This window comes from Piliocolobus tephrosceles, chromosome 16 (assembly GCF_002776525.5).
Source record: "Piliocolobus tephrosceles isolate RC106 chromosome 16, ASM277652v3, whole genome shotgun sequence".
NCBI lineage: Eukaryota > Metazoa > Chordata > Mammalia > Primates > Cercopithecidae > Piliocolobus > Piliocolobus tephrosceles.
This window is the reverse complement of record NC_045449.1, coordinates 7,121,798-7,145,136: the sequence shown is the minus strand read 5'-3', so window position 1 is coordinate 7,145,136 and position 23,339 is coordinate 7,121,798. Positions and strand designations below refer to the sequence as shown.

Sequence of the window (23,339 nt, the reverse complement as noted above, 5' to 3'; positions counted from 1 at the left end):
CAAGAAGTGAACCAGAAGGGAAGAGCGAAGCACGGAAGCTTTAATGGCAGAGGGCCCGGTGACGGGGAGGGGAGGGAGGCGCAGACCCTTAGGGCCTGGGGTCACAGCGTGTGGAGGTCGTGACTGCGCCGGCTCAGCTTCTCCGGGTCGTCTGACGCCATGAGGGAGAAGTCGCGGAAGATGTCAAGATACGTCTCATCTCCTGAGGGAGGGAGGAAAGGCCGGGAGTCGGCTGGGCCCCAGTGCAGAAGGGCAGGATCCGGCGTTTGGGGCCCGCCTGGGGACCTCGCGCTCCGAGCCTGAATGGGAACGTGCGCGCCGCGAGCACCGCGCCAGCGCCTATGCCTTGCCAGGGCCTGGCACGTCGCATGCGCCCAATACGCATTTGTTAAATAACGGAATGAATGCAGCTGGGCACTAGGGAGAGAGGTCACCATGGACCAGAAACCCAGAGTTCGGGTGTTGGGCCTGGGGGGTGGGGTGGGTGTATTCTTTACCTGCCTGCCCCTGGGCCGCTTCAGCCTCCCTCATCTTTGCCAGTCGTAGCCTGAAGGGAAGGGAATTAAGACTTGAACGAGCTATCCTTGGCCGGGCGCGGTGGCTCACGCCTGTTATCCCAACACTTTGGGAGGCCGAGGCAGGTGATCACGAGGTCAGGAGATCAAGACCGTCCTGGCCAACATGGTGAAACCCTGTCTCTACTAAAAAATACAAAAAATTAGCCGGGTGTGGTGGCACACGCCTGTAGTCCCAGCTACTCGGGAGGCTGAGGCAGGAGAATCGCTTGAACCCGGGAGGCGGAGGTTGCAGTGAGCCGAGATGGCACCACTGCACTCTAAGGTGGGCGACAGAGTGAGACTCCGTCTCAAAAAAAAAAAGTCTCAAAAAAAAAGAACGACACTATCCTCACCTCCCCCGCCAACTTCCCATCCTTTGAGCTGGGTTGCGTTCGTTCATCTGCCCACCCGGGGTCACGTCTAGTGCTAAAAAGATGCCTGACGGCAATGTTGATGGGCGAATGACGCCTCTCAGGGTGAGTCAAGCATCCTCGCACCCTGCCCGCCCTCCCGCCTGCCTTCTACTCCACGCCCCAATGCACACTTGGCGCAGCCTTTCTTGAGCCTGGCCCAGGCGCTGGCCCAGCCCTTCCCCAGGCCCCACCACCCTTCCCCAGGCCCCACCAGGCAGGCTCCAGTTTCTACATCAGCCCCGCCCGCCCGAAAGTGGGCGGGGGTGGGGGGGTGGGGGGGGCTCCAGCGCCAGCCCCTCCCCTTCAGGCATTCTCACAGGGTGACGATGTCAGCGTTGGCTGTTTCCATGGCGATGGTCAGAGGGTCCCTGCCTTCAGAGTCTCGAGCCCCCAGATCAGCCCCCCGTTTCAGGAACAGGCAGGCGAGGCTGGAGAGAAGAGCCAGGGTAAGCCGGCCACCCAGCTCCTCCCAGCCTTCCTCCCCATGGCTGTCATCCTACCCTGTGTGGCCAAGAATGGTTGCGTGGTGCAGCGGGCCCCGGCCCCTACTGTCTGCTTGGTTCACATTCGCCCCGTTCTGGAGGAGAAACTCACAGGCCAGAAGAGAATTCTGCATGGAGAAATCGAGAAGGGGGGTTGAGGGTGGCATCCCTAGTGGTGGATTTCAAGATGTCTTAGGATGGCGCCAGTTCAGAGAATGGGAGGGTAGGGTGTGTTAATCAGGAGTGTAGAAGGGGTTACAGCTAACTCAGGCTTGACTCTAGCTCTTTGCATGTATTCATATATAAATCTGTAGTACAAGCTTATGAGGTATGTTACTATTTTACAGATGAGACTGCGATTGTTAAAAGTCTCCTGTAAGGGGTGAGAGCCTGGGTTCAAACTCAGGTTCTCTACCTCCAGATCACACACTCTTAGCAACCAGTCTCTGTTGCTGATGTCTCTCTATGGGTGGAGGCCCTAGGGAACAGGTCGTGGGAAGAGGAGGTAAGGGCAGGGCCTAGAGTCAGGAGTAGGTGTCAGAGCCCTAGGGTGGGGTGGGGAGGTCAGCAGGGCTCTCACAGCAGCTGTGGCCTGGATCAGCGGCGTGGCATTCTCTTGGCCCCCATTGACCCAGTTGACATCAGCTCCATGGGCAAGGGCATCAGCCATGGTGGGAAGAGATGGAGGATGCCCAGACGCTCGAAACAGCAAGGCCCCGGGGTGCAGGCTTCCCAGGTCCTCAGAGTGGGGCTCTGTTCGGGGGATTTGGTTCTTTTAGGGGGAAGGAGCTCCGAGTCTGGGAAGAAAACCCTCAGCACAGTGCCCCGATGCTCTAACGGGACATGTCTTTTGTAAATGGTGGGGAGCTTGGAACTGTGGAGGGAACAGAGTGTGCAGGCGTGGGTATGTGGAAGTGTGAGTATGCATGTGTGCGAGTCCCTAGGGTGTGGGGGAGAGACGGCATCACCACCTCATCCAGTCCAACCACCCCAACTGCAGGGATGACACAGGTGAGCTGACTGCCTGACACTCGGCCTCAGCTCTCAACCCCTGCCGCTCCAGCCGAACCCACTCCCCCTTTTCTCATGCTGCTGGCACCCCTTACCCTACCTGCCCACACCCAGCCCCACATTCCTTCCCATTCTTCATGTCACACTCCACTGTAACCCCTGAAACGGCAGTCCGGTCCCTCCGACATTCTCCAGGGGAAGGCCTGGGCTTCATACTCTGTGCCTCCCTGTGGGACCCAGCACGGTGCCAAGTACACAGCAGGTGCTCAATGAATGCCCAACCAACCCTATACCTGGCTTGGATCTCAAGCTCCCTGGCCGGGGCCTGATGGAAGGCTTTGGGGGCACAGGAGGCTGCCCCCTTGGGGGCCCCCGGCCACCTCTTCGCCCTCGAATCTCAGGCAGCTTGGTCAGGAACTTCTTCTCCACATATTTAGCATGAATCCAGGCCTCCTTCTCCTGCCTGTGGGAGGGGAGAAGCACGCAGTCTTCCCTCTTCTTGCTCCAGGTATCCCCCATTCCCCTGGGAGGCTAAACCCCAAGCTTACCGGGAGCAGCTGGGCCCTGGTTTCTTCACTGCCATGGCCTCCACACGGGCCTCATAGATCTGGTTGATGACGACATTTCCCAGCTCACACATGAGCTTCGGGAGGCCCAGGTAGAGGCAGAGACAGGTAAGGTAGGGGTGAGTGATTCCTCAGGGGTCTCGCCCCTGCACCCCCATGTCCTTGCCCTGCCCCAGGTTCTTGCCCCCAATCTTCACAATACCCCAAGTTACCTTCACTAGTTCTGGCTCCCATGAGTCAAGGGTCAGAGACCGGACTTTGGAGAAGTGAACACCAAGGCTCCTGGAGGGCCAGAGAGGAGGGTCAGGCCCTGTGCGGGGCAGTGGCCTGGGCAGCTGCTGCTGCTCCTGAAGACACTGGGAGGCAAGGCTGGCATGGGGGCCCATGCGGAGGTGCTGGCCCAGGAAGCAGGGCAGTTGCGGCCATGTAGCCGCCATGTAGCCTTGACCTGGCCCTGGCAGGACCCTGCCTCATCACCGATTCCTTCTTCCTTAGGTTTCATTTCAAGGCTCCAGCCACCTCCCTTCTCTAGTGACACTTTGGCCTGGACAACCTCTCCCATGTCACCTCTCTTCCACCACACTGAGGCGGGGGGCAAGGGCCTTAGACACTTGCTAAGGCCTCATGAGCGTTTCTCTGCCTGGTCTTCCTTGGCTCCCCCACCCTCAGCAGCCTGGACCCCATGCTTCTTCCAACCAAGCCAACAAATTCTGGGTATCCCCCAATTCTGGCCAGACTAGGACACAGAGGGGCCAGGCCCACCTGGGTCCACCCCACAGGCTTAGGCCCAGGCCTGGTACCCAGTGACAAAGCCAGAAGCTAAGAGAGGAAGCTAGGACAGGGAAGGAAGAGGGGCCAGTGTGATGAGCTCTCTATTGGAGCCACACTGCAGCCCAAAGGAGTGGGGCTCCCGCCTGGGCCTCATGGAGTAACCTGTGGATGCCAGAACACTGAATGCAGAGGGTGACACCAAGGTTGATGCTGGCCCACTCCGGGGCTGGCTCCCGGCAGTCGCAGCACTGGGCATTGCCATCCACACTCTGGACCTGTGCCACCACGTGCCCGGCTCCCCCAGGCTCCCTTCCCCTGGCCATTCCACCACAGCCCAGGGTGGCAGCAGAGCCTATGGCCTGGTGTCCCGGGCCCTGGAGAAGAGAAGAAAGAGTGGCCTAGGGTAAGGGGTGCCCCATCTCCATGGGCAGCCTGGCTCCGCACCCCTAGGTTAAGTTACCTGGCCTGGACCCCGGGGGCTGTCATCAAGGCGAGCCTGACTGAAGGCAGAAGCGATGCTGCTCTGCACAGCACTGACCCACAGCTGCAGGAGGCGCTCTGAGTCAGCCTGGAGGAGGCAGGACCTAGGTAGGAGGGTGAGGGAGATGGCAGAGGGGTCTGAGGCCTGGGAAGCAAAGTGGCAGGATGAGCAGGCTGACATCCAGCCAGTGTTCAACCAGTTCCAGTGGCATTGAAAGACTTCTGTACCAGTTGGTAATAGCCTCACCCTGTACCCTCTTCCACAATGGCCCCCCAGTATAGCCACCAAAGGGTTAAATTAAGGTCTGGAGCTGCATGGGGGGCCTCCATTGTCATGGGCCTCCATTGTCATGGGCCCTGCCTTTCAGATTGGCAACTGTTTAGATATGTTAGAGTATCACCCCTGGGGACTGCACTCACTTGCTGGTGGACACCACCTCAAAGCAGAACCGCCTTTCTGAGTCAGGGCAGAGTTTCACTGTGCAGAGACGAAGGTCATCCACCACCACAGTCACAGGGTCCTGGCGGGATAAGGTGATAAGGGGGCAGATGTCCAGCTGCAGGCAAGGGCTGAGTCTCCCTGGGGCCCAGGCATCCAGGACCCAGGCCCACTCACCTTGTGCTTCTTCTGGTAAACCAGTTGGTTGCTCTGAATGGTGAACCAGCGTCTGTAAGAGAAGGAAATCATTATAGACATGGGCAGCTTTAGGATGAAGGACGGAAGAGAGGCTGTGCTTTTTGCCTATGAGGATCTTACTGAGAGGAGAGACACCTGGGCTGACTGTTCCACGAGACATTCCAGAGAAAGGTGGACAGTTGTGTAGCCTGGAACATCTAAAGGATGCTATTTAGTCGTATCTTGGACAATCCAGATTTCATATAGTTATGAAGACAACTTTCCAGCAGATGGCAGTAACATTATTTTTCTAATAAAATGTCTTGCTACAATTTAAAAAATGCTATTTAGGCTGGGCTCACACCTGTAGTCCTAGCACTCTGGGAGGCCGATGGGGGCGGTGGATCACCCAAGGTCAGGAGTTTGAGACCACCCTGACCAATATGGTGGAACCCCGTCTCTACTAAAAATACAAAAATTAGCTGGGCATGGTGGCAGGCGCCTGTAATCCCACCTACTTGGGAGGCTGAGGCAGGAGAATCGCTTGAACCCAGGGAAGCGGAGGTTGCAGTGAGCCGAGATCGTACCACTGCACTCCAGGCTGGGCAACAGAGCGAGGCTCTGGCAAAAAGAAAAGAGAAAAGAAAAGAAAGACTCTTGGGGGCCAGGTACAGTGGCTCACGCCTGTAATCCCAGCAATTTGGGAGGCCGAGGTGGGCGGATTGCTTGATGTCAGGAGTTTGTGACCAGCTGGGCAACATGCTCAAACCCTGTCTCTATCAAAAATACAAAAATTAGCCAGGAATGATGGCGCACACCTGTGGTCCCAGCTATTTAGGACGCTGAGGAGGGACGATCACTTGAACTCAGGGGGCGGAGGTTGCAGTGAGCCAAGACTGTGCCACTGCACTCCAGCCTGGGCAACAGAGTGACACCCCATCTCAAAAAACAGAAAAAAAAAAAAAAAGTATCTTGGGGAAGCGGCTCCATTTTCTAATTTGCACAGAGATCCCATATGGGCTAGCAGTGGCCCTCGAAGGGAAAGGAGTCAAGTCACAGCATGCTGCCATCCTGCTCCAAACCCTATAGCGGCTCCCAACTGACCTCAGAGTAGACCCCAAATCCCTACAAAAATCTATACAGCCCTATAATGACTCATGCCCCCATTAGCTCCAGTTTCATCTCCTACACATCCTCCTCCCTCACTCTGTCCAGACCCAGGGCCACCACCCTGCTCTTCCAACTCCCCAGCTATCTCAGGGCCTTGGCACTGGCTCTTCCTCCTGTCTAGAACTTTCTTCCCCCAGATATCCTTCAAGTCTTTGTTCAAAAGTTACCTTCTCATGAAGCCCACACTGCCCAGCTATTTAGAACTGCAACCCCTACCCAGCTCTCCACATTCCTTGCTTTATTATCTTTCTCCTATAGCACTATCACTTTCTAACATAGTACGTAATTTACCGACTAGGTTTATTGTCTGCCTTTGCTGATGGAATGTAAACTCTACTAAGGCAGGGGGGTTCATCCGTTTTTCCTTGCAGTGCTTAGCGTGCTATTACCACTTGAAAATACATAATTGGGTGGGGTAGGCTGATTGGGGTGTCCTCTCCTCACCTGCTCCAGGTCTTAAATGCGTTGCTGGCCCGTTTGAAGAGATGTCCTTCCATCACCAGGCCACCAGGCCCCTCTCTTAAGCTTGGTTCTGGCTCCTCCCCACCCAGCTCCTGGAGGCACAAGAGGTTCAAAGGGCAACTGAGATGGGCAGAGACCAAGGCCATAGGCATCTGCCTCCTGCCCGCAGCCCTAGCCCTCACTTCTGCTTTTTGAAATATTTTTTAAAATTTATTTTTAGAGACAGGGTCTTGTTCTTTCACCCAGGCTTAAGTGCAGTCGTGTGATCATAGCTACTGCAGTCTTGAACTCTTGGGCTCAAGTGATCCTCCCACCTCAGCCTCCTGAGTAGCTAGAACTACAGGTGCATGCCACCACACCAGCTAATGTTAAAATTTTCTGTAGAGATGGAGTTTCACTACGATGCCTAGGCTAATCTTGAACTCCAGGCCTCAAGCGATCCTCCCACTTCAGCCTCCCAACATGTTGGGATGACGGTCGTGGGCCACCGCACCTGGCCCCTCACCTTCTGTTTCAGCAGCACGTGTCTCTGCTCCATGTCCCTCTTCTCTCGTGCAGAATTCAAGACCAGCTGGTGCAACTGGGCACAGGAAGGGCATCTCAGATGCCTAAGGCCCCCCAGTTAGGAGTCCCTAACCTCCCTCCACCACCTGCTGTGCCCTGGGGGCCCCACCTGGGCGCCCAGCTCCTTTCGATACTGGGACAGCTGGCTCAGCTCCTCGTGGCCCTGCTGGAAATGGGTAGCCTGGGCTTCCACCAAACGCAGCGCCTGGGGGACAAGGTGGGCAGTGGGTGGGCGGAGGAAGAACCCCTCTCCCCTTTCCCCTGTGCTGGCAGCAGGCTCCTCTCCACCCTGCCCTCACCCCCGCCACTACTCACAAACTCCATGATGTCAAACTTCCTCTTGTCCTCAATCACATTGATCTGAGGATGGAAAAAGACCCAGGTTAGTCTTGAAAACACAGCACCCCTTCCCACTGCACAGTGGGGACACCCCAGCCTCGAAGTGACACCTGAGGCTCTGGTACCCCAGGAAGACAGGTTGGGGTAGGCACCTGCAGGGCATAATCCAGTGCCCGTCCCCGGTACCCAGCTCGCGCCGTCCTCAAAGCAGCTCCTGCCTCTTCTGCCTCCTGGGCCCGGCGCCTGGGAACCTCTGCGTTGTGGGTCAGGGCAGCCTCCAGGCTCTCAGCCCCCCGCCAGAAATCCCGGCGAGCCTCTCGGAAACCCCGAAGACCTCTGAGGATGGGAAGATAACACAGAATCGCAGCTAACACCCACCTGCCCCAGCAGAGCATTCCCAGGGTAAAGCCCTCATGTCCTTTCAGTTAGTGTCTGCATGTGGGAAACCCAAGGAGATTCCTGGGATGGAAGTCAGGACACCAGAAACCCCCAATCTCACAACTCCGCCACTGGGGAGGCCCCTGTGGTCATGGGAAGAGGGCGACGCGGCTGGTTTCCAAGAAATAAGGCCCCTTTCCCTCCCATCTCACTCCGCCCTTTTTTTTTTTTGAGACAGGGTCTTTTGCTCTGTTACCCAGGGTGGAGTACAGTGGCACAATCACAGCTCACCGCAGCCTTGACCTCCAGACTCAAGCAATTCTCCTGCTTCAGGCTCCCAAGAAGCTGGGACAATAGACATGTGCCACCACGCCCAGCTTTTTTTTTTTTTTTTGAGTCTCTCACTGTGTCTCCCAGGCTGGAGTGCAGTAGCGTGATTTTGGCTCACTGCAACCTCCACCTCCTGGGTTCAAGTGATTCTCCTGCCTCGGCCTCCTGAGTAGGTGGGATTACAGGCACCTGCCACCATGCCCCACTAATTGGCTTTTTCTTTTTTTTTTTTTTTTTTTTTGTATTTTTTAGTAGAGCCGGGGTTTTGCCATGTTAGACAGGCTAGTCTCGAACTCCCGACCTCAGGTGATTCACCCGCCTTGGCCTTCCAAAGTGCCGGGATCATAGGCATGAGCCACCGCGCCCGGCCTAATTTTTGTATTTTTTGTGGAGACAGAGAGTTGCCATATTGGCTAGGTTGGTGTCGAACTCCTGGGCTCAAGCAATCCTCCCGCCTCCCAAAGTGTTGGGATTTCAGGCATGAGCCACTGCGCCCGGCCCCATCTCACTCCTTGACCAGGGTCTGGATCTGCTGCTGCAGTGTGTGTTGGGTAGCATCTAGAAGCTCCTGAGGGAAGGAGAAGTTGGTAGGTTGGGGTCAGGACCACAGGCGACCTGGCCACCACCCCCGCAATCCCTACCTTCCCCTGCTTACTGCATGGCTGTCCAGCTTGTGGTTCAGGCTCACGGTGAATTTTTCCAGACACTCCTAAGCAAGCAGAGGCATAGAAAGAGTACCAGGCGTGGGGTGGCAGCGCCCTCCCGACTCGAGACCCAGACTGCTATGGCTATCTAGGACAACAGCCCAGCCCTGCTCTGGCCTGGAACCTGCAGACCCCAGGCCAGCCCTCCTCTTCCATGGCATCACCTCCTCACCCCAGACCCCTTCCCACCCAGATGCAGACCCTCCGTATACCGCCATCATGGGTTCTGGTGGACCCAGGTGGGCTAGGTCACAAATGCCGACAATGAAGGCACGGCTGGCAGCAAGGTAATGGCGCCCACTTTCCAGGAGACCAGTGCCCAGTTTCAGGAGCTGGGAAAGAAGGAGAGTAACAGGGAGCTGTGCAGTCATCCCCACACCAGGTGACGCCCCCACACCTGCCCCACTTCCTCTCCCCTTGCCCAGAGAGGCGCTCCCCCATTCCTGCTTGGCCTCACTGTCCTCCAGGCTCATCCAGCTCTCCCTGTATCTAACACACACCTGCTGTGTTCCCATCGCTGCCTCTTTGCTCCCACTGCCTTGGGCCTGAAACCAAATTCCTGCCCATTCCTCTCAGCCTGTCGCCAACACATCTGTCAGCCTTACCTCCAAAACATCTTTCCCTGTCCACCCGCACACATCTCTTCCTGCCCTGCCTACCTGCTTAGATCCAGAGCTCCCTGGAGATTCTAGCCTCCTGCATGGTCTGGATGCTCTATGTGGTTGCTATTAAATTCTACAGTATTGGCCGGGCGTGGTGGCTCACACTTATAATCCCAGCCCTTTTTGGGGCCATGGCAGGCCAGTCGCTTGAGCTCAGGAATTCAAGGCCAGCCTGGGCAACATGGTGAAACCCCATCTGTACTAAAAATACAAAGCCATGGTGGCACGTGCCTGTAATCCCACGTGCCTATAATCCCAGCTACTTCGGAGGCTAAGGCAGGAGGACTGCTTGAACCCAGGAAGCTGAGGCTGTAGTGAGCTGAGATGGCACCACGTGCCTGTAATCCCAGTTACCTGGGTAGCTGAGGCAGGAGGACTACCTGAATCCGGGAGGTCAAGGCTGCAGTGAGCCGAGATGGCACCACTGCACTCCAGCCTGGGTGACAGAGCAAGACTCTGTCTCAAAATAAATAAATAAATAAATAAATAAATAAATAAATAAATAAATAAATAAATAAATAAATAAAATATATAGTATTTACTGCTAGGAGTTGTCCCATTCTGTGCTCACTGCACGTTCCCTCATAAATATTAATCCATTATCCAGACCACAGGTCAGGACCAAGAGGAAATGCTGGGGTACTCCTGGGGTCCATCCTATCTGGCCCCTTTGACTGACAGACAGACAGACTTGATAGTCCAAGCGAGGTGGCTCAGACCTGTAATCCCAACACTTTGGAAGGTTGAGGTGGGTGGATTACCTGAGGTCAGGAGTTGGACATCAGCCTGACCAACATAGTGAAACCCCATCTCTTTTTATTTTTCTATTTTTGAGATGGAGTTTCACTCTTGTTGCCCAAGCTGGAGTGCAGTGGCGCGATCTCAGCTCACCACAACCTCCGCCTCCTGGGTTCAAGCAATTCTCCTGCCTCGGCCTCCCGAGTAGCTGGGACTACAGGCGCCCGCCACCACACCCGGCTAATTTTTTATATTTTTAGTAGAGATGGGGTTTCACCATGTTGACCAGGCTGGTCTCCAACTCCTGACTTCAGGTGATCCATCTGCCTTGGCCTCCCAAAGTGCTGGGATTACAGGTGTGAGTCACCGCACCTGGACTGACCAAGATCAGATCTTACCAGATATCACCATGGGTTGTCTGTGACAAGGGATAAGGATGTTCGCAAATCACTGTGTGAATCTGAGGACTCTGTGTCTAGTTTTTTCCTTACTGTCTCAGCCCCTCCCCCTTAGATGAGTAAGAAACTTTCATAAGACTGGACTAGTGACAAACTGGGACATCTGTACAATAGAACAGTACTCAGCAATAAAAAGGAATCAACTGTTGATACATGCAACAACTTGGATAAACTTCAAGAGCATTAATCTTTTAAAAAATTCGTATTATTTTTAGTTGGGATCTCTGTCGCCCAGGCTGGAGTGCAGTGGTGGGATCACAGCTCACTGCAGCCTTGAACTCTTGGGTTCAAGGGATCCTCCAACCTTAGCTTCCTGAGTAGCTGAGACTACAGGCACACACCACCACACCTGGCTAATTTAAAAACAAAACAAAGCATTTTTTAGAGACAAGGGTCTTGCTATGTTGCCCAGGCTGGTCTCAAGCTTCTGGCCTCAAACAATCCTCCTACCTTGACCTCCTGAGTAGTTGGGATGACAGGCATGAGCCACCACACCCGGCAGGAGCATTATTCTGAGTGGGGGGGAAAAAAGCCAAATCTCAAAAAGAGTCACATACTGTATGATTCTATTTATGGAACATTCTGGAAATGACAAAAGTAGATGGAGAACAAATCAGTGGTTGCCACAGATTAAAGCAGCGTGGGAAGGGTATCGGGTATCGCTGTAAAGGAATTCCTTGTGTCCATTTGTATGTGGCGATGGTTAAAGGAATCCATACACGTGATAAAGTACCGTAGAATTATACACAAAAACGCAAAAAAAAAAAAAAAAAAAAGAGCTTATGCAAAATGTAAAATCGAAGTAGGATCTATAGAGCTGATTTATTTATTTAGAGACAGAGTCTTGCTCTGTCACCCAGGCTGGAGTGCAGTGGCGCGATCTCGGTTCACAGCAACCTCCGCCTCCTGGGTTCAAGCAATTCTCCTGCCTCAGCCTCCTAAGTTGCTGGGATTACAAGTGTGTGCCACCACGCCTGGCTAATTTTTGTATTTTTAGTAGAGGCGGGATTTCACCATGTTGGTCAGGCTGGTCTCGAACTCCTGACCTCGTGATCTACCTGCCTCAGCCTCCCAAAGTGTTGGGATTACAGGCATGAGCCACTGTGCTTGGCTAGAGTTTACTGGGTTTTTTTGTTTGTTTTTGTTTTTTGAGACGTAGTCTCACTCTGTAGCCCAGGCTGGAGTGCACGATCTCAGCTCACTGCAAGCTCTGCCTCCCAGGTTCACGCCATTCTCCCACCTCAGCCTCCCGAGTAGCTGGGACTACAGGTGCCCACCACCACACCTGGATAATTTTTTGTATTTATAGTAGAGACGGGGTTTCACAGCATTAGCCAGGATGGTCTTGATCTCCTGACCTCGTGAGCCACCCGCCTCGGCCTCCCAAAGTGCTGGGATTACAAGCATGAGCCACCGCACCCAGCAGAGTTTATTGTTAATTATAATGTGACAATATTAATTTCCTGGTTTTAATAATGTACTAAAGATGTCACCACTGGGGAAGCTGGGTGATGAGTACATGAGACCTCTCTTTACTAGTCTCCTGAGTCGATAATTTACTCAAAATAAAAAATTCAGGCCAGGTGTGGTGGCTCACACGTGTAATTCCAGCACTTTGGGAGGCTGAGGTGGGAGGATGACTTGAGTCCAGGAGTTCCAGACCAGCCTAGGTAACATAGGGAGACCCCATCTCTACAAAAAAATAAAATTTAAAAAAGCCAGGCATGGTGGCACGTGCCTGCAGCACAGCTACTGGGGAGGTTGAGGAGGGAGGATCACTTGAGCCCAGGAGTTCAAGCATCTGGGACCACAGCTGTGGCCACCCCATCCAGTCCGTTGTTTAATATCATTATTTGTAGACCGGGTGTGGTGGCTCACGCCTGTAATCCCAGCACTTTGGGAGGCCGAGAGAGGTAGATCATTTGAGGTCAGGAGTTCAAGACCAGCTTAGCCAACATGGTGAGACCCCCATCTCTACTAAAAATTAAAAAAAAAAAAAAAAATTAGCGGGGTGTGGCGGTGTACGCCTGTAGTCCCAGCTACTTGGGAGGCTGAGGTAGGAGAATTGCTTGAACCTGGAAGGCGGAGGTTCCAGTGAGCTGAGATCGCACCACTGCACTCCAGCCTGGGCGACAGAGCAAGACTCCATCTCAAATAAATAAAAATAAAATTATTATTGGTAGAGATGAGGTTTCACCATGTTGCCCATAAAACAATGTTGCTGGGCTGGGCGCGGTGGCTCAAGCCTGTAATCCCAGCACTTTGGGAGGCCAAGACGGGCAGATCACGAGGTCAGGAGATCGAGACCATCCTGGCTAACACGATGAAACCCCGTCTCTACTAAAAAATACAAAAAAGTAGCCGGGTGAGGTGGCGGGCGCCTGTAGTCCCAGCTACTCGGGAGGCTGAGACAGAAGAATGGCGTGAACCTGGGAGGCGGAGCTTGCAGTGAGCTGAGATCCGGCCACTGCACTCCAGCCTGGGCGACAGAGTGAGACTCCGTCTCAAAAAAAACAAAAAACAAAAAACAAACAAACAAAAAAACAATATTGCTCACCAAATTTGTGACAATTTGGTACACAGCAATAGAACTAAGACATAGCGTGCAAATACATAATGTGTCAGAGGTAAATGTTGCAGAGAAAAGTAAAGTGAAGTAAGGGGAATGAGAGAGCATTTGTGCGTGTATCTGTGTGAACATGCTGTTTGATAGAGTGCTTAGGGGACACCTTACTGTCTTGAATTGAAACATTTCACAGGTTTGTCTTCCAGTCAGCCTTTGGGCTCCATGGGAGCAGAAATGATCTTGCCCTCCCTGAATGCCCAGGGCCTGGCACAATGCACGAGGAGCTCAAAAGCTGAACAAGGAAGTCCAAAAGTAAGTCTTTTTTTTTTTTTTTTTTGAGACAGAGTCTTGCTCTGTCGCCTAGCCTAAAGTACAGTGGTGTGATTTTGGCTCACTGCAACCTCCGCCTCCTGGGTTCAAGCGATTCCTCTGCCTCAGCCTCCTGAGTATCTGGAACTACAGATGGGCGCCACCACGCCTGGCTGAATTTTGCATTTTTAGTAGAGATGGGGCTTCGCCATGTTGGCCAGGCTGGTCTTGAACTCCTGACCTCAGGTGATCCATGCGCCTTGGCCTCCCAAAGTGCTGGGATTACAGGCATGAGCTACCACGCCCGGCCCAAAAGTAAGTCTTGTTTTCCAAGATCCTGAGCTTCTTGAGGGTACAGAGCCACCTTTTTTGCTTCTCTAGAGTCTCCAAAATATCTCCCCTACACAGTATTCAATAATCCCTGGAACGCATTCTCTATCTCCAGCTTTCTCCCTGGCCCTACCCCTCTCAACCATATCCACTCCAGGGTCACCTCTCCATGTCAGGGTCACCTTTTCCAGACGGGTCTCCAATTCTGACACTTGGGCTTCCACCAGCTCAATAGAGGCTCTGGGAAAGAGGGGGTCATGGGAACAGAGCTTGGGTCGGTCTGGTCTGTCTGCCTCATCAGGCGGGATGGAGTCGCAGGGCGGTGGGTATGGAGGAGAAAGCTGCAGAGTTGAGAGTCTCGCCCCCCACCCGCCCACTTGTGCTCTGCCCGCTCTGCAGTCTGGGAGCTACCACAGCCCAGGCCAGAGCAGGAAGGGTAGAAGGAGGGTGGATGTGGCCAGGGCAGGAAGTTGCTAACCGCCCCAGAGCAGGTGCTGGGGGAGGGGCAGGGGTCCCACTGAGAGGCCAGAGGGAATGCCAGTTCTAGGGCTGAGGGAAACTGCAGAGGCCAGGAGGAGCATGCAGGGGCGGAGAGCACTGGAGTACCCTGCTTTGATAGCTGGGGTACCACTTTGGCCCACAGGCTCGCTCCTGCCTCTTGGAGGCTTAGCTGCCTGGAAGGAGATCTGGCCTGGGGAAAGATGTGTGTGTGCTGGGGGTGTTAGACTTTTCCCTCCTTAGCCCCCTAGACCAGTTCACACTTACCGGAAACGGGGTGAGTCCTTGAGACACTCCTCGAAATCCAGCTTGACCGTCATCTCAGCTTGCCTGCTGTGGGGCCCGCAGGCCCTGGAGGCCGGACGCCTGGGGATGCAGGTGGAGGCACTTTCTGTCCCAGGAGGTGGAGATAATGGGGAAGGAGAAGAGGGACCTGAGCGGGGAAGGGCCTGGGGGGCACAATTCTTTCCCCAAGGGGAAAGTGGTGTCCTAGGAGGAGCTCCCACCCCACACTTCCAGGCAGTGCTGGGAGGGGCAGGGGTGGGGCCTGGGCGGAGGAGGGGGGCCTGAGATCAGAGAAGCCACAGCCCCGCCCTCAGAGGCGATCTGCCAGCTCCTTCCTCTTGGGGCCCTAGCCTCTGTTTCTCTCTCTCTTCTTGGTTGAGTCTTGGGGGCCTGGCAGATCTAGGTTCAAATCCTGGCTCTGTCACTTAGAGGTTGTGTGCCCCTGGACGAGCTCTCTGATTCCTCAGTTTTCTCATCTGGAAGATGGGAATGAATGATGACCCTTTCCTCCAGGGAATTAATTAATTCATTCATTAATTTTTGAGACGGAGTCTCCCTCCGTCACCCAGGCTGAAGTGCAGGGGCGTGATCTTGGCTCACTGCAACCTCCGCCTCCTGGGTTCAAGCAATTCTCCTGTCTCAGCCTCCCGAGGAGCTGGGACTACAGGTGCCTGCTACGGTGCCCGGCTAATTTTTCATATTTTTAGTAGAGGCAGGGTTTCACCTCATTGGTCAGACTGGTCTTGAACTCTTGACCTCGGGTGATCCACCCACCTCGGCCTCCCAAAGTGCTGGGATTACAGGCGTGAGCCACTGCGACCAGCTGGTTCACTAAATTAATTGCATCAGTCATTATCATCCTGCCGCAGCTTGGGCCTTCTCGTGATGCTAGGCTCCTGTGGAGTCCAGTACCCCGGACTGCTCCCAGCTTTCTTCACTCTGCCCTCATATTCCTAGTTCCTGTGTGTGAACTCCCCCTCCTGCTCCCCTCTCCTCAACGACTGAGCAGGCCCAGCCTGAGCACCCGATTTACAGCTCCCAGACTCTTGCTCTTCTGCTCTTTATCGTCCACTCATAGGGTGACCAGGAAGGGAAGGTTGCCCCCACTCTGCCCCCAACCAGCCCCAGTTTCCATTGTTTGCTTTCCTTTTCTTGAGTTCATGGAAGTCCCAGGGTTTCATCTGGAGAGAAGAGTTTGAGTTCATGGCTTTCTTGTAGCAGGCATGGGATCTTGTTCATGTGACCCTGAATCTCCTAGAACCTCCCCACTCAGCTCCTCTACCTCCCTGGCCAGTGTGAGCATCCCCTTGCCTCTGCCCAGGCTCAGTCTGTCAGGCTGCGCTTGTTCTGGCTTGAGGGGTTGGGCTTGCTCCACTCTCCCTCTCTGAACTCCCTGGGCTTTGCCAGCTCAGCCCCCTAGCCACCAGCTGGACACCATTTGAGACTCACTGTCTTTGAAGGACAGAGAAATACCTGGAGTGGGGTGGCGTGGCAGAGAGGAGTTAAGGAGGAAGCATGGAGCCAGTGGGTGGTGCCAAGCTGGAGGGGGTCTCAACCCCTTCTGAGTCTCCCTGGTTCCTCTCCTGTCCAATGTGGACCTTGGACTTGAGGCTGTTCAGGGCCTCTCCTTCCACCTGTTGCTGATGTACTGGCCTGAAATAATTGGAGGGCTGGGAGATGGGAGCTTGCCGAGAGACAGTCCCACGGAGATAGCGGCCTGGTGCCCTCGACAGGCTGCAATGGTGTCATTGTCACCATCAGGGAGCTCTCTGTCGCCTTGTGATCCCTAAAGGGGCCTCCCATGTGGTCCAGTAGGTGGACCTCAGTGCTTACAGGGTTCTCAATCACTTAGGTCAACCTTGTGGAGCCTAGAATCAGGGATCAGGGCTGGGGTACCCATTAGGCTGTGGGTTCCCAGCCCTCCTGTCCCCTAGGCTGGCCTGCCCAGGCCCTCACCATCCTGATGCTCATCTTCCATGTCCTCCACGAGCTCTGGGTGGGAGCAGGACCTCAGGTATAATCCTTTGCCATAATACTCCTTGTGCTACAGAGCAATCTTCTGCCCCAATATGATGGTGGCCACAGCTGGTGGCGGGAGGCACTGATTTCTGTAGGTGGAGGAATCTGAGGAATCAACCAAATGAATCCAGGTCTTCTGGCCATCTGGTATATCCATGCCTCCCAGGTGTCTGTCATGGGCCCTCACCAGACGGGAGAGGCTCAGGCCCCAGATCCTCATCTCACTGACTTCTCTTACCCTTCCCATTTGAGAAAAACTTCAGTGACTGCTTCACCTCCCCCCATGGTTGTCTCGGACTTTTGTTTATTTTTTATTTATTTTTTGAGACAAGATCTTGCTATGTTACTCAGGCTGGAGGGTGGTAGTGCCATCATCGCTCATGGCAGCCTCAAACTCCTGGGCTCACACTATTCTCCCACCTTAGCCTCCCCGGTAGTCTGGACTACAGGTGCACGCCACCATGCCTGGCTAGTTAAAAACAATTTTTTTTTTTTTGTAGAGACGAGGTCTCCCTATGTTGCCCAGGCTGGTTTTTGAATTCCTGGCCTCCCAAAGCAATCCTCCCAAAGTGCTGGGATTATGGAAGTGAACCACCGGGCCTGGCCAACAAACAAGCCCCCAGTCAGACTTTCTGTTCCTCAACAGCCAATAATCTCTGGGGGCTATCCTGAATGGGGTCCTTTCTCCAGCTGCCCTCTTTCTTCCCTGGGGTCACTTCCCAGCGTTACCTCCCTGTCAGGCAGCAGAGTCTTGAGCTGATGGCCACTGAGGAAGACAGACTGTGGTAAAGAAGTGAGGAACGGGCTCTGGAATACAACCCCCTCTAGTCCCTGGAGCCCTCCCGTCTCTAACCCTGGGCTTCAAGGATGTGCTTCTGGGTGACCAGGCCTGGCTCATCTTTGGCTCCTCTGGCTGCTTCTCCTGCCCAGTCTCTCTGCACAGGCCTGGGCTCTGCGTCCAGCATCACACCTCGACTGCCACCGCTGATGCTGATACCACCATTGCTGTCCTCTTCATCCTCCAAGGGCCAGTTTTTCTGAGCCTTGAGAAACTTCCCTTTGTCATAGTGTGCCTTGCGGTGCTTGTCAAAGTCATTGGAGTCTGTGACCGTGGTGAGAGCCTGGCTTTCCCACCGCACTCTTGCCAAAGACTCGCTCCACCTCCCACTTTCCATTCAATCCCAAACCCTTCATCTCATGTTGTGGGAGAAAGATTACCTAGGTGCCGAGGCAAGAGGCTGAAGGCACAAACTGTTTCAGTATAATAAAGAAAATAGTTAGAATCAGAATAGTCATAACATAAATTAGATATAGAGATGATCATGGACAATTATCAGTCATTATTATAAACATTATTAATCATTAGCTTTTAATATTACTCTTTGTTGCATTACTAATATAACCTAGGAATAACCGGCGGGTATAGGGTCAGGTGCTGAAGGGACATTGTGAGAAGTGACCTAGAAGGCAAGAGGTGAGCCTTCTGTCACGCCCGCCTAAGGGCTGCTTGAGGGCTCCTTGGTTAAGCAGAGACGCCAGTGTCTGGGAAGACACCCATTACTTAGCAGACCGTGAAAGGGAGTCTCCTTTCCTTGCAGGAGTCAGGGAACACTCTGCTCCACCAGCTTCTTGTGGAAGGCTGGATATTATCCAGGCCTGCCCACAGTCATCCGGAGGCCTAAGCCCCTCCCTGTGGTGCTGTGCTTCAATGGTCAGGCTCCTTGTCCGCTTTCATGTTCCTCCAGTACTCCTGGTTCCTCTTTGAAGTTCGTAGTAGATAGCGGTAGAAGAAATACTGGAAGTCTTAAAGTCTTTGATCTTATAAGTGCATAGAAGAAAACGCTGACGTACGTTGCCTTCTGTCTCTCTGCTTGGGCTACCTAAAAGGAAGGCCCCCCCCCCCCCCCCCGTCCTGTGATCACGTGACTTGCTTCACCTTGTCAATCACTTAGAAGATTCACCTTCCAGGCCGGGCGCGGTGGCTCAAGCCTGTAATCCCAGCACTTTGGGAGGCCGAGACGGGCGGATCACAAGGTCAGGAGATCGAGACCATCCTGGCTAACACGGTGAAACCCAATCTCTACTAAAAAAAACATACAAAAAACTAGCCGGGTGAGGTGGAGGGCGCCTGTAGTCCCAGCTACTCGGAAGGCTGAGGCAGGAGAATGGCGTAAACCCGGGAAGTGGAGCTTGCAGTGAGCTGGGATCCGGCCACTGCACTCCAGCCTGGGCGACAGAGCGAGACTCCGTCTCAAAAAAAAAAAAAAAAAAGAAGATTCACCCTCCTTACCCTGCCTGTAACAAATATCAGCGCGCCCAGCCATTCGGGGCCACTGCCGGTCTCTGTGTCTTGATGGTAGTGGTCCCCCAGGCCCAGCTGCTTTCTCTTTATCTCTTTGTCTTGTGTCTTAATTTATTACAATCTCTCGTCTCTGCACATAGGGAGAACACTTGCTAAGCTCCATAGGGCTGGACCCTACATCATGTGTCTTGGAAAAGTTGTCTGCAGGCCCTGAGCTCCTGTCAGCACAGTCCTGGAGGAACCTGGGGCAGATACCGTCCATCATGGCAATCCTGAAGGGGTAGGAGACTAGCGGGGGCATCGAGAGAAGAAAATAGCAATGGGGACGGGTGGTAAACGAGGCCAAATTGGCAGATCCTCGCCCCCATCCAGGCCTGATGGAAATTGTAGCAACTCCCATTGTGGGTGTCAAAAAGCAGACCAGCTGCAGACCTGAATTCAGGGCTGAAGGGAGGAAAGAGGCCCCACACCCCGGCTGCTCTCTGGCAGGACTCACACCTCTCTGCCAGCACTCCAGCATTCACTGAGCAGGAGGAACCAGCAGAGAGGTCCTCAAAACTGTCCCGCAGCCTGCAGAGGAGGGGGAAGCAGTGCTGGGAAGTGGGGGGTCAGGCAGTATCCAGTCCCTAAAGCTCTCTCTGCCTCCTCCACCTGTCCCCCTCCTTTAAACAGAGAAGAATCTCTGGACTGAAGGGTTGGGGCTGAGGGCTCAGCACCTGTGGTAAGGACTGTTGGGCTCATCCACCGTCATAAATCCATAGTCCTTGTCAGCAGGGAGGTAGGTGGCCAGGATATTCATCTAATCCCAATGCTGAGGCTTCCTTCTGGGGCTGGACCTTCTAGTGACCCCCCCTCCTTATAGGCCTCCCTCATTTTCCCAGTCATTCAAAACAGTTGTTTGTTTTTTGTTTTTGTTTTTGAGACGGAGTCTCACTCTGTTGACCAGGCTGGAGCGCAGTGGCACGATCACAGCTCACTACAACCTCGGCCTCGTGGATTCAAGTGATTCTCCTGTCTCAGCCTCCTGACTAGCTGGGATTACAGGCACACGCCACCACGCCTGGCTAATTTTTGTATTTTTAGTAGAAATGGGGTTTCACCATTTGGTCAGGCTGGTCTTGAACTCCTGAGCTTGTGATCTGCCTGCCTCAGCCTCCCAAAGTGCTGGGATTACAGGCGTGAGCCACCGTGCGTGGCCTTCAAAACAGTTTTTGTTGTTTGTTTTTTGAGATGGAGTCTTGCTCTGTCTCCCAGGCTGGAGAGCAATGGTGTGATCTCAGCTCATTGCAACATCTGCCTCCCCGGTTCAACCCATTCTCCTGCTTTAGCCTCCCAGGTAGCTGGGATTACAGGCGTCTGCCACCACGCCCGGCTAATTTTTGTATTTTTAGTAGGGATGGGGTTTCACCACATTGGCCAGGCTGGTCTCAAACTGCTGACCTCAGATGATCTGCCCGCCTTGGTCTCCCAAAGTGCTAGGATTACAGGCGTGAGTCACCACACCGGGCCTCAAAATAGTTTTCTTATACCCTCTTGTTGAGGCTGGGGATGGGGTCAGACTTAATGACAATCACAGTCCTGTGCAGCCAGGGTTTATGGGGCACCTGCTCTTCTCCGGAAGGCCTGGAACCTCGGACTTCCGACTCAATTGCCCTCACCTACTCTAACTCTTCGTTCTTAAGGCTCTGCCCCTTTCCTTCTGGCTCTGATCCTCCAGTGTCCTGAACCCTCCTGACTCTGGGCTGCCTGCCCACAGAGCTGGGCTCCTTACTTCTCCACATTGGGGGATTTTTGCATCAAGTTGGAGCTGTTCTTTCGTAGGATGCTCTGGGGGCCGGTCCTGTTGGGAGTTTTGAGGGTTCAAGCAAGTTGATCCAGAGTGCGGACTGCACTCGGGGCTGTTTACCTCTCGCCCTATAGGCCCCCCAGGCCCAGGGCTGGAAGCCCTAGATACACTGGTTCGAGGCTCGGGGATGTTGAATCCACCAGGGTTTGTGCCAGACCCAAGGCTGTGGCTCGCAGCCTCCCCTAGGTGCTGACTGGGCCTGGAACCAAGGACCACTATCCCCCGGAAGGGCCAGCTTGAACCAGTACCGCGAGATACGGAGACCCCGGAGTGCACGCGGGGCCCAGAACCGTGAAACAAGACTACTCCGGAGGGCTGCCCAGCGCCTGCCTCGGCTCCTCTGACCGCTGCGGGAACTCCTCTGGCTGCCCCTCCAGGGGAAATCCCGGTTGAGGCCGCCAGCCGCCCCTAGGCACTCCAATTTCGCCATAGCCCCACCTGGGGGCCGCTCTCAGCGATCCTGCCCCACCTCCCGGCTCCACGTAGCCCCGCCCCTGGCCCCGCCCCCACCGCTGCCGGCGGGGGATGCTCTGGCTCAGTCCCGGGTCCACCTCTCCCCTGCTCCCGAGCTGCGGCGGGCGGAATCAAGGCTATATAGAGACACTGGCTGGGGGTCCCTCCGCTTGCCCCTTTCTTTTGTGTCCCACCCAAAGACTTTCTTTGTCTGGGCAACTTGTTCCCGCCCTTCTCCATCACCACCCTCATCCAAACCAGCCAATCCCAGTCAGGCGACCAGGCCAGGGGGCAAGAAGCCGCGATTGTGACGTCACGGTCCTCCAGCCTGAGCGTGAGCGTCGGGGAGGTGGGCTGGGGGCTTGTGAATAGCTCTAGGGGAGATCTTTTAGGGTCGTCAGCGCTGTCGCTTGAAACTGCCTGTCGGGGCTTCTCTAGACTCTTTGTGGCCTTAACATGGAATAGTTTGGTTGAGTTGGAGTTAAGGCTGGGCTTGACTTAATCATCAATGAGCTTCCCCCATCCCCGCCAATCGGCTCGCTCAGCCAATCAGGAGAGGTGTGAGGCAAAGTGGAAGGATTGCGGCGCTGTCACAAGACACTTCGGTCTCAGTGGGGTGGCGGGCAGACTTTCACTACCGCTTCTCTGGGTCCTGCAGACAAGGCTCACGCTGCTTTGGAGCGTGCATCCTGAGGCCCCCTCTTGCCGTAAAATGAGTGCTTCAAGGTGCCACCTCCCCCTAGCGAGGGCAGGGTGGTCGGTGCCGCTGTCGCAAAGCAGAAGTGTTTGGGCTCCAGTACCCCACCGTCGTAAAGATGCCTGAGGTGGGCGTGTCTTCCTCCCACTGTCGCAAAAGCTCCCTACCCAAGTCTTCGTCCCCCTCGGAGCCAGTCCATCACCTCGCTATGCCGTAAAGCGAGGCTCCCGACCCCGTCGTCCTTCTGTTCTCACCGTGGTCGTCCCCAGCTCCTAGCACGGGCTGCTTCGTTGCCCGGCAGTGCCGTAAAGCATACCTGGCCTCAGTCCCTGGTCGTATCCCTCAGAGTGTGTGCCCGCCGCGGTTGCCACGGTGCCGCCAAGCGCGGCTGTCGCGCTGCCCCGGTGTCAGCGGAGATGGCGGCGGGGTCGGGTGGGAGTGGGGGCTCTGGGGGAGGCCCCGGACCGGGGCCGGGCGGGGGTGGGGGACCCAGCGGGAGCGGCTCAGGACCGGGGTCCAACGGGGGTCTGGGCAGCGGCGGGGAGCTGCACCCGCGCACTGGGCGCTTGGTGAGCCTGTCGGCCTGTGGGCGTACAGCGCGGCGGCAGCAGCCGGGCCAGGAGTTTAACCACGGGCTGGTGTTGAGCCGAGAACCCTTGCGCGATGGACGCGTCTTCACCGTCCGCATCGACCGCAAGGTGCAGCGCTGGTACCGCGGAACCGAGATGTGGAGGGTGGTGGGAGGGGACTAGAGGGAGATGGGGTAGGACAGCCAGGGTAGCCCACATCGCCGGCCACCGAGAGGGAACAGAAAAACCATAGAGCACCAGGAGGCAGACAGGAAGACAGCATGAAGCAGAAACATTCAGTTTGAAGAAGACAGTAAGAGCTTGAGTGTTCTCAAGATCTAGAACCAGGAAAGGGACACGAGGGCTAACCCACTAGAATGGCTGGGAACAGACCTGGTACAATTTCTTGAGCATGGAGGATGGAGAGATGTCAGAGATGTGATGACAAGTGAAGAAAGATACCAAGGAACGAACAACCCTAATCCCAGCTCTTTGGGAGTCCGAGGCGGGCGGATCACTAGAGTCAGGGGTTCGAGACCAGCCTGGCGAACGTGGTGAAATCCCGTCTTTACTAAAAATACAAAAATTAGCCAGGCATGGTGGTGCGCACCTGTCATCCCAGCCACTCTGGAGGGCAAGGCAGGAGAATGGCTTGAACCCGAGAGGCAGAGGTGGCAGTGAGCCGAGATCATACCGTTGCTCTCCAGCCTGGGCAACAGAGTGAGTGAGACTATCTAAAAAAAAAAAAAAAAAAAAAAAAAAAA

At 54.7% G+C, this 23,339-nt stretch overlaps 2 protein-coding genes across 10 annotated transcripts in view; one reads left to right on the top strand and one right to left on the bottom strand.

The window, feature by feature from the left end:
* Positions 1–19: 19 nt before the first annotated feature.
* On the bottom strand, positions 20–14,958 carry ACAP1 (ArfGAP with coiled-coil, ankyrin repeat and PH domains 1). Of its 8 annotated transcripts, none has more exons than XM_031934234.1 (22): positions 14,672–14,958; positions 14,089–14,146; positions 9,056–9,175; positions 8,795–8,848; positions 8,649–8,707; positions 7,584–7,767; positions 7,408–7,452; positions 7,202–7,297; positions 7,034–7,108; positions 6,511–6,620; positions 4,897–4,948; positions 4,701–4,837; positions 4,261–4,384; positions 3,963–4,174; positions 3,242–3,311; positions 3,012–3,106; positions 2,757–2,926; positions 2,033–2,205; positions 1,471–1,580; positions 1,288–1,398; positions 498–547; positions 20–202 (listed from the first exon to the last, which is right to left on the bottom strand). In XM_031934234.1, the coding sequence occupies exons 1-22, from the start codon at positions 14,722–14,724 to the stop codon at positions 102–104; spliced, it is 2,259 nt and encodes a 752-aa protein (XP_031790094.1). In that variant the 5' UTR covers positions 14,725–14,958; the 3' UTR covers positions 20–101. The 8 variants fall into 8 exon arrangements, with proteins under 8 accessions (XP_031790094.1, XP_031790098.1, XP_031790095.1 ...); XM_031934238.1 differs by having other exon boundaries at positions 14,070–14,146; positions 14,672–14,690; XM_023193199.3 differs by having other exon boundaries at positions 23–202; positions 4,701–4,801; positions 14,672–14,925.
* A 6,753-nt stretch (positions 14,959–21,711) lies between these two features.
* Positions 21,712–23,339, top strand: part of NEURL4 (neuralized E3 ubiquitin protein ligase 4) — a 14,492-nt gene continuing 12,864 nt past the window's right edge. The window contains exon 1 of one of the 2 annotated variants that reach the window (XM_023193156.2): positions 21,712–22,704. In XM_023193156.2, coding sequence (XP_023048924.1) covers positions 22,423–22,704 — 282 coding nt within the window. In that variant the 5' untranslated portion in view covers positions 21,712–22,422. The remainder of the gene's footprint in view (positions 22,705–23,339) is intronic. The other variant, XM_023193157.1, reaches the window with a different exon arrangement.

What these genes read in the sequence shown, in the direction of transcription:
- ACAP1 (XM_031934234.1), bottom strand. Translation starts at nt 14,724, where the DNA reads ATGACGGTCAAGCTGGATTTCGAGGAGTGTCTCAAGGACTCACCCCGT. An exon ending in TGGAGACCCGTCTGGAAAAG is followed by an intron (nt 9,176 to 14,088) that starts GTGACCCTGACA and finishes CTTCTTTCCCAG; the next exon opens with CTCCTGAAACTGGGCACTGG. An exon ending in AGTTTGACATCATGGAGTTT is followed by an intron (nt 7,298 to 7,407) that starts GTGAGTAGTGGC and finishes CTTGTCCCCCAG; the next exon opens with GCGCTGCGTTTGGTGGAAGC.